Consider the following 10,053-nt stretch of genomic DNA (forward strand, 5'->3'; position numbering starts at 1 on the left):
AAGCCCATGTAATGCTTTGTAGTTTAGCAGTAAAACCTTGAAATCAGTGTAGGGAGGCTAGCACTGGAGTAATATGATACATTTTTGGGGGTTCTAGTCAGGATTTTAGCAGCCGTATTTAGAACTGATTGAAGTTTATTTAGTGCTTTATCCAGGTAGCTGGAAAGTAAAGCATTGCAGTGTTCTAACCTAGAAGTAACAAAAGCATGGATTAATTTTTCTGCATCATTTTTGGACAGAAAGTTTCTGATTTTTGCAATGTTACGTAGATGGAAAAAGCTGTCCTTGAAACAGTCTTGATATGTTCGTCAAAAGAGAGACCAGGGTCCAGAGTAACGCCAAGGTCCTTCACTGTTTTATTTGAGACGACCGTACAACCATTTAGTATTCCATTTGGTATACCATTTGTTCTTGATTGTCAGGGTTGTTTTATTTGATGTCGATTGGGCAAGGTTGTAAAGCCATGACAACTGTGAATGCGTCAGGCAGGTGCTCCTCAACGTCGCTCTTTGTGCCGTGTGAATCCACTACATCAACACTACATCAACACTAATGTCTGGGGAATGTTTACACCCAACAGACGGGTCAGAGTGGTTCACCCGAGCTGAAGAAACACACACACAGACACATTGTAGAGTTTGTAGTGTTACGATGCGCCAATTCAGAGAATTCAACTTCATGACTTATTGATCTCCGGGAGAATATTCTGATGCAACGCATTCTCTCATTGCTCTCTTCTGGGGTAATTGTATTTTGTTGTGAATAAGTAATGCTGAGAACAAAAGAAATGGAAGAAAAAGAAAGAAAAAGGCTTCTTGAGTTTGATATACTTGTATGAACTGGATGTTGCAAACATAGCTGGAGAGCCTGATGTGTTTCATAACACTGTGTGATAAGAAATTAAGCATAATGTGTTACTATATCCTCTTATTATACTCCGTGCTGAAATAGGCTGAGATTTATGATAGGCCATGTTATCCAAAGCCTGGCTGTTATCGGAATAAGTCAAAAGGAATGCCATGAATAATAAAAATGTGTTTTACCTCGAGTGGTGTGTTTTTCAAAAGGAACCTTAACAACCACCATTCATTAAAATTGAATGGAGTTGGAGGAACGCAGAGGCGTCTCATAATTCCCAATTTAATTAATGTTTCTCATTGTGTAGTATTAACAAAATTGGACTGAGCTAATTGTATAACCAAGGTTCTCTTGTGTTTTCGTTTTCCCTCTGTCTTCCGCACTGCCTGGAAAACCATCCACCAGATTCAAAGAGTAAGTAATTGCCCATGTGATATGAGTGATCTCTCTTGTATTCACTTGAGCATGAATACAACATGGTTCTGTCACATGCCCTCGTTACTGAATAGTATTTTAAAGATGAACCAAGAAGTCAGAATGACTATTAAAATTAGGATAAAAGTACAAACATTGCAGTTCAAGTCATCTCCTTCATATAGACAATGACTTGCCTTTTTTTATCTAGTTTTATATAAGAGATTGTCTCTGTTATTTTTATCTCAGTCAGTTGGGATGAGACACATACTGTACTGATGTTCAGTCACTTCATTCACCACAGACATGTAGCCTTCATGGGGAACAAGTGATGAAATGTTATGGAAACAAAGTGCAATGGATTGACTCAAACTGATGAAACTTTATTTGAACTTCAGGAGACAGGCGGAATGTGCCAAGACTGCGAGGATTCAGCAGGCTCTGCCAGCGAGCAAGGCTGCTGCTCCACGTGCCCCAACAGCCAATATCTACGGGGAACTAGGGGACAGCAGCACGTAAGTCAAATCAAAGCAAACGTATTTATAAGGCCCTTTCACAAAGTGCTTATATAGAAACTCAGCCCAACTGTGACCTCTTCCTCCTTACCTCCTTACTCCCTGTTTCAGGTACCATATACTGATGAGTAATGCCTATTTGTGCAGATGATAAAGTTTGTGGGTGTTAGGACATTGTCTATTTTTCAAAAAGGAAACATTTATTTTTTCCCCCTTTTTGGTACTTTTTACCCCTTTTTCACCCCAATTTTGTGATATCCAATTGGTAGTTACAGTCTTGTCCCATTGCTGCAACTCCTGTACGGATTCCAGAGAGGCGAAGGTCGAGATCCATGCTTCCTCCGAAACACGACCCCGCCAAGCCGCACTGCTTCTTGACACACTGCTCGCTTAACCCCGAAGTCAGCCACACCAATGTATCGGAGGAAACACTGTACAGCTGGCAACCGAAGGCAGCATGCAAGCGCCCGGCCGCCACAAGGAGTCGCTAGAGCACGATGGGACAAGGACTTCCCAGCCTGCCAAATCCTCCCCTAAAATCAAATCAAATCAAATTGTTTTGGTCACACACATACTTAGCAGATGTTATTGCAGTGTAGTGAAATGCCTATGTTCCTAGCTCCAACAGTGCAGTAATATCTAACAACTCACAACAATACAAAATCTAAAAGAAAAATCATGGAATTAAGAAATGTATAAATATTATGACGACACTGGGCCAATTGTGTGTCCCCCTCATGGGTCAGCCGGCTGCGCCACAGCCTGGGATCAAACCCGGATATGTAGTGACGCCTCTAGTGCCTTAGACCGCTGCGCCACTCTGGAGGCAGCATACACATTTCTTGGAGAGAAAAAAAGGCCTTAGTCCACCAACGATAGACATTGGTCTTCAGAGTCTTTCATGTTGAGCTTTAGACATTTGGATGACTACATCGTTCCCATTCAGTCATAATTCAGTGTGCTTTTGTCCTCCTACAAACACCTGCACAGACCTAAGTTTGTTCGACATCCCGTCTCATATTGTCAATGTGTGAATTAATTAAATGCCAGATCCATTTCAACATGGCATTCTGTTCTCTCAAGGTGAAGCTGTTTGATTTGACTCATAAAAGAGAGACCGAGGTTTGCTAGAAATAGAATAATGCTGTGTCTCAGTTTGTCCCATCCATTTGTTAGTAATTGATTTTGTGGTAAGTTACTTTTTGATTTTCCCTTGTTATTGTCACTGTTGAATACCTCAGCAGTTTTGCGAGTCAGTTTTGCCATTAACACAATCGGATTCCACCTTTCACACTAAATACTATCCTGAATGCGCAATGAAATGTTAATAGTTTTAGAAGAAGCCTTGAATGAATGCAGAACTCGTTATATGCCTATTCATTCACCACCTTCATCAAGCAACCAGTTTGACCATGGCTACCTCAGCCTCTTGACCATTTCCCATAAGGTTACACTTTGTTAAACATCTGTCTGTCTTTGTCTGTCTTTCATTTAACCTCCACTCTATTTGCTCTTCAATGGATTCAGACTGCAGTAAGTAGCCCCAGTGCTTATGCCTAGGCTCAAATAGCAAAACAAGAGTGATGTAGATGGCGTCTAGTCTCCTACACCTGTTCTTGAATATTTGTCATTGACATGCACTTAATATTTTATTACAGAAATAACTTAGACGTTACAGTACTGTACATGGTTAGTGCATTTGCATTTTAATATGATGGTATAATTTCAGGGATGCTAGGTAATACTCTTTATGAAGGTAAGGCTTAATTACAGCATAACACCATTTATGCTTCCACCATTTTTGCTTCCAGTTTAGGAAAAGTGATCCTCCCTTTGTAAATGTAGAGGTATGGTGAATCTTTAGATGCTTATAGCTTATGCCCTACCCATCCCTATCCTGATCTCATTAGAAAAAAGTTATTGTTTATGTTTCACGTCCATTAACTTATTAAGATCATAACCTCTTAGTATTATTGCTATGATTGGACTGATGCAAATGGGTAGGTGTTGGGTACTTCAGATATCACATGTGCCATATATTTGTGGACCGTGATGCTAAAATGGAAGTACCTCTGTGACTGCTTTGATTTCTTCAAATCAAATATGATCAGATTTCTGATCTTGTATTAAATGTACTTTATCGCCTGTCCAAATATTGTCAGCAGTTGAACTGCTATTCTTTATTAAAACTTTTGTATTTAGAGACATTTTTCAATTGATAATAATGTAGCTACAATAAGAAAAGAAAAGCATGATCTACCCTGCTGCATAACCTTTGAGTTTGAATCACATTTTTTATATTGTTTCTAACTATAATCATAATACTAAGAGTGAAAATGACTGAAGGATCTATAGCATCTCCCTCATCCCTTCTCCTCTGCTTCCTCATCCTTCATCCTTCCTTCACCTGTGTTTCAAATCTTTCTTTTCTCCACCCTCCATCTACATTCCTAATCGGACAGGGCTAAAAGGTTTGAGATCGATGAAGGCGACCGCCAGAGACGCCTTAGCAGCTTCGCCTGTCGTGCCAACTCCTCCTGTGGCAACGGGTCGCTGCACAGCATCCTGCCCAAGTCAGAGAGCAACGTCACCTTTCTGTCAGACCACCACCCCCTGACCACCACTAACCCTCTCTACGACGAAGAAGAAGACGGGAACTTCAGCAGCCCCTACGGGACAGCGAAAAGGGGCTCTTTCTCCCCCTCCCTCTCTGGAGGGTCCGGGAACGTCTGGACCATGCGGACTCGTCTCCGTGGAGGGTCAGAGGGGTACGAGTCGCTGAAGAGACAGGCTCTGATGGACCCGGCCCAGTGGGAGCTGCAGCTGCTCCAAGCTGGGATGAAGGGTCAAGGAAGCCTGGAGGGTTATGATGTCCAGAGCAGCCGCAGCACAGAGGAGAGCAAGCTGTCTGTCAGGGAGCAGGCCAGGCAGTATGAACAGCAGGCCATGCAGGAGAGGACCCCTAGGGGAGGACGTGACTCCAGGGGCTCCCTGACCTCCCCTCCTTTACTGCGGAACCAAGACAACATTGACATGCTGGAGTTAAGCGCAGAGACCCTGTTCTCCATTATGGACAGCCCCTACAGCCCCATGTCCATAGGGAAGGATGTTCCTCCCCGCATCATCATCACCCAGGGCGAAAGCTCTCCGCCCCTGGCCCAGAGGCCCACCCTGCCTGTCCTCAGGACCAGCATCTCCAGCTACATCACTGCGGAGCCCTGCGAGATCACTGTGGAGATCATTCCTGACCCACCTGAGAATCCGCCACCTCCCCCTCCTTCTCCTCATTCTCCTCCACCTCCTTCCCCTCATTCTCCTCCACCTCCTCCTCCTTCTCAAACACCTCATTCTGGTCCTCCTCCTCCTCCTGCCTCATCTCCTCCTCCTCCTCCCTCCTCATCTCCTCCCCCTGCACCCTTCAATCCTCACTTCATTGAGCCTGATCATTCCCCCCCACCCTCCTTCCCTCCATCTCCCCCTCCTGCTCGGAATCATGCTCCTCCGCCACCACCCCCACCCCCACCCCTCCCGCCCCCTTTCTCCCCCACTTTCGAACGACCCCGCCACACCGTTCAGTTTGTCCCAACCTCCCTGCCGCCATTGTCCTCGCTCCGCCCTATTTCCTCCCGGGCCCATCCCCCTCCTCCTCACCCCCAACCCGAGGACGGTGTGAAGAGGAAGGAGCTAAAGGGGATTCTGAAAAACCTGCAGAACCTCGCTGACATTGAGAAGTCTGTTGCCAACCTCTACAGTCAAGTAGACAAGAATCGCAAGGTGGCGCGATTCGGCAAGAAACCCCAAGCAACCGAGGGACCAGAAGGAATTCGGAGACAAAACAGATCTGGGTCCCATGAGGAACCAAACCAGCCAAACCTGACCAGCACGGAACATGTGGTCCAACCAAACTCAACCACAAACACTAACTCCTCTGATCTGGAAACAAGCCAACCAGGCACTAACAATGTAACCTCAGAGGTCCAGGAGCCAAGCCAATCAAACCAGTCAAATACTGACTCTGTGATTGAGGAACTAAGCAATCACTTTCCATCCCAATCCACCCCCTTCTGACTGGCTGACTACTCTCCTCCTTAGCTCTATTTCCTAAATCATTTTCTTTCTTTCTACATCTTTATGTCTCATGTCATGATCATGCTGTGTATTGGATATTTTCTGTCTGATGTTATTGTAAGTGTTGTCATCAACAACATAGTTTCTTCCCCTAACAAACCTTTATAATGTTATCAGAACTAACAGCAAGTGGGCCCTTAGATCCCGTAGCTTTTCAGAACCTCTTAAACTGAGGATTCTTTTAAAAAATATTGTCATGTTCCTTAGTTCATAACCCTTTGGCCTTTTCTATGTCACCAAACATCCTCTGTCTTCACCCCCTGTTCTACCACACAGATTCCATTAAAGTGTTCAAGGCTTGAGAATTATGTTGAACTGAACCTGCATACAACTTGCTCCTTGTATGTTGTACTCCCATCCAATTCCGGAAGATGGAGAGTCTATTATTTTCAATGTTTTTATTGACAGACAGATTAGATATAGAGATACGTAAGTGAAGAGGCTAATTAGGTAAAGAGATGGGATATGGAAGACAGCACACAGGAATTTAATCTAGATCTATCCCACCGGGCACAGATGTCAATTCAACGTCTATTCTATTTCATGGAAATGACGTGGAAACAATGTTGATTCAACCAGTGTGTGCCCAATGGGATGTGAGTATGTGCATAGAGCCTGGATGACTCATCCACACAAACAAACTTATTCTAAACCCACTCTCACATTGTGAGCCTAATGGACTTGAATTCCCCATGAGTACCCTGGTGAATGGAGAGCCCTTATTCTTCACAGAGGACAGTGCATTTGATCAGAATATCCATACAATCTATACAAGACAATACTATGGGTTAATGGTGCGGTCTAATTGACTTATTTCAAAACAATGCAAGAGCATTCTATTTGTTCATGATTTGCAGAAAAATTGTACATTTCCGGAACAACATTGCATTTGAATTTCCAAAGTGCTCTGCAGGAATAGTGTGTCAGTTCAGATGTTTCTCTAGATGTTTGACGTTGGGAAGTGGTAGTTGAAGCTGTGGGCTCATTAGTAGGCTGATTATGTTGTGGATGGTCTATACAGATCCTCACAGCATGATAAACTAGTAGCTGTTGCTGTCTGAAGGCTCCCTGAAAGCGGCTAATTAGTCAACCAATCAATCCCTCAACCACTGGCGCTGTTGTCCTGACCTGTCACCCTCCCCTCTTAACTCCATCACACACACTCTCTCTTCTTTCTTCTGTCTAACACTCTTTCTTGCCCTCTATCTTTTTATTCTCTCTTTCTCGCTTCATTTCTCTACCTAACCCCTTCTTGTTATTCCTTTCATTTACCCCTTATCATTTTCATGTGACTCTGACAGACTTCCATCGGCATCAATCTTCTCAAGGCTCCTGTAGCTCTTTCTGTCTTTTCTCCCTCTGCCACTCCCATGTTTGTCTCTCGTCCCTCCTCTCTCGTCTCCTTTCAAGAGCAGTTCAATTTGTTTAATCAGACATTCCCCTGGTGTTCCAGGATAGATCAAATTTGGACTAATTGTGTATTCTGTGTTCACCACATGGGGTAATCTCCTCTATCGAAAAGGCCCACAACTCACGAACTATACTGAACAAAAAAATATAAATGCAAGGCACAACAATTTCAAAGATTTTATTGAGTTACGGTTCATTTGAGGAATCAGTCAATTGAAATAAATGAATTAGGTCCTAATCTATTGATTTCACGACTAGGAATACAGATATGCATCTGTTGGTCACAGATACCTTAAAAGAAATGGGCCTCACAATGGACCTCAGGATCTCGTCACTGTATTTCTGTGCATTCAAATTTCCATTGATAAAATGCAATTGTGTTTGTTGTCCATAGCTAATGCCTGCCCATACCATAACCCCACCAGTATGTAACAGTTCTGGGATCTTTTATTTCAGCTCATGAAACATAGGACCAACACTTTACATGTTGCATCTATATTTTTGTTCGGTGTATTTTCTGGTTCAGGTGCTCTTTTTCTTCGTCCCTAACATCTGTCATTTCTAACAGATGAGCTTATTTTATTTTTTTGTTCGTTCCTTTGATGGCAATTATTGTGTCACTTCCTCTTTGGTTTTACAATTTATTTTCTTCATTTTTCATCCAGTGCCTTGATAAAGTTAATGAGGAGAGTCTGTTCACTACCACCACACAGTAGGCTTTTTAAACATATCACATCACCTTCATCAAAAGTATTATTAGTTTAGAAAACTCAATCATTTAAACATAATAATTTAAACATGTGTGTGTGGTCTAACTCATAATTATGTCTGGGTATGGTCAAAAATAGTATATCATAGGGGAAATGTCTGCATCCTAAAACGATCCTTTACCTCTCTGCATCATAAACCATTAGCTCCCAGTGAATTAATGGCCTCTAAGATAGGAAGAAACTCCCTCCTCTTGGTTACATCCGGGTACATGAGTATTTAACTGTCCATTAGTTATATGAAGTGGACATCTCTGGATGTGCATCCCCCCTACTCCTCCCTGCCTACAGTATCTGTCCTATGGGCCATTTGTTTTGGTGTTTCCTAAAGACTTCACCAGCCCAATAGACCATTCATCAGCCCTACTCCCACCTAGCCAGTCCCATACAGGGAGGTGTGGTCGTACAGCAGGGATCAGCAACTTTTCATATGCACACCTCCCCGTGTGCATATTTTGGATATGCACTATGTCTGAGACAGTTATGTTTTTTTTCTGGGGGAAATCTCTGTGATGCTTTGTTAACTGTTGGCTAGTGTGAGGTGCATTTGAGTAAATCATCAAGAATGCTTTCAAAAAAGGGTGCAATACTGCTTTCCAATACAGACGCTCTAATTCTTGACAATTAGGCCAGGATTCGATCAGATCAGCGTAACCCGCATTAGTTGACAAACACAGATTTATATTGCTTTTGTTCAGGCAGTGTCGGAGGTGTAACTGCTTTTGAGCTGTCTAATTGGTAGGCGGCTGTGCTCGTAGTCTTTATCACGAAACCACATCCTTATATCCACCCACATTAGAAGTTCAGAACAAGCAGGTGTATATAGAAATAGAGTGCCATTTTAGAAATATAATGGCACTGAAATGTAAAATCATTGAAGGAAATAATAGGGATCTATATTAGCCTAATTGAGGTGTAGATAACATCACACATTCCAGCCTTCAAATTTGTAATCCAGCTGCATCGGATTTCTACTAATGTGACTCTCTGCATCCAATGGAAATGTCCGTGATAGGAAACACCAAGAGCCTATTGTGGATTTGACAGCACTAACGCAGTTAGCCTAAACCTCCGTCACTGCCTAAACAAAATAAATAAAAAGCTATGAAAAAACTTTGTCGGCTAATGCAGGTTACCACGCTAATGATTGAATCCTGGTCTAAATGAATCTGTTATGAGTTATATGGTGTGACGTCCACAAAGCTAACCACAGTCAAAGGATGTTTGAACTTTTTACAATAACAAATCCATTTGATTTTTTTTTTTACATACATTTATATTTTACTAACAAATGCGTTCGAGAGACGATAGTGTGCCATAAAATGATTTTCCCAGTTTCTATTGGGAAGGTAATTGCTTCGATATGTCATCTTAAGTGTAGGGTTTGTTGTTATTTCCTATTTCTTTCTCCCCCACCTTTTTATGGATCCAACTTTTCTTTTTATCTGCCAATCATTGTTATAATGGAAGAAAGAACATAACAAATAGATAACAAAAATGTTTCTGCATTATTTTTTAAATGAAAATTGAACCATTGGCTTGACACAGGAAATTGCACAGTAAGTAGCATTGAAATCACTTAACTGGTCAGCAGAATATATGCTCTTATATCAATGCACTTAGAATGTTGATGTCACATTGTACTCATTATTTGCACGATTTCTTTCCTCCTTATTTCCATGACCTACAGGCGAGGATACGGAAGAAAGGTAGGCATTTTTCTTGTGAGGTATTTTTATGTTATGCATTGTGTGCCAAGTAAATTTGTCCATGCTCACGGGAGCTTTATTCACCATCATTCTTATCTACCACTCACCTGATGGAAGACACTGAATGAGATTTAGACGGGGTCATAGAGAGAGTTGTCTTATTACTTTAACATTAGCATCACAGTTTACATTTGGTTCGAAAACTGCTGTTGCTGTAATTTCAAATCTGTCTGCTGTCAAGTGACGGATGAG

At 42.2% G+C, this 10,053-nt stretch overlaps 1 protein-coding gene across 1 annotated transcript in view; it reads left to right on the top strand.

Annotated features, from left to right (window-relative positions):
• Positions 1–9,774, top strand: part of LOC118369714 (protocadherin-15-like) — a 269,223-nt gene extending 259,449 nt beyond the window's left edge. The window contains exons 32-35 of the mRNA XM_052498598.1: positions 1,264–1,272; positions 1,671–1,787; positions 2,778–2,783; positions 4,250–9,774. Coding sequence (XP_052354558.1) covers positions 1,264–1,272; positions 1,671–1,787; positions 2,778–2,783; positions 4,250–5,855 — 1,738 coding nt within the window. The 3' untranslated portion in view covers positions 5,856–9,774. The remainder of the gene's footprint in view (positions 1–1,263; positions 1,273–1,670; positions 1,788–2,777; positions 2,784–4,249) is intronic.
• Positions 9,775–10,053: the final 279 nt, after the last annotated feature.

The sequence above is a fragment of the Oncorhynchus keta genome, chromosome 36, assembly GCF_023373465.1.
Source record: "Oncorhynchus keta strain PuntledgeMale-10-30-2019 chromosome 36, Oket_V2, whole genome shotgun sequence".
Classification (NCBI taxonomy): Eukaryota; Metazoa; Chordata; class Actinopteri; order Salmoniformes; family Salmonidae; genus Oncorhynchus; species Oncorhynchus keta.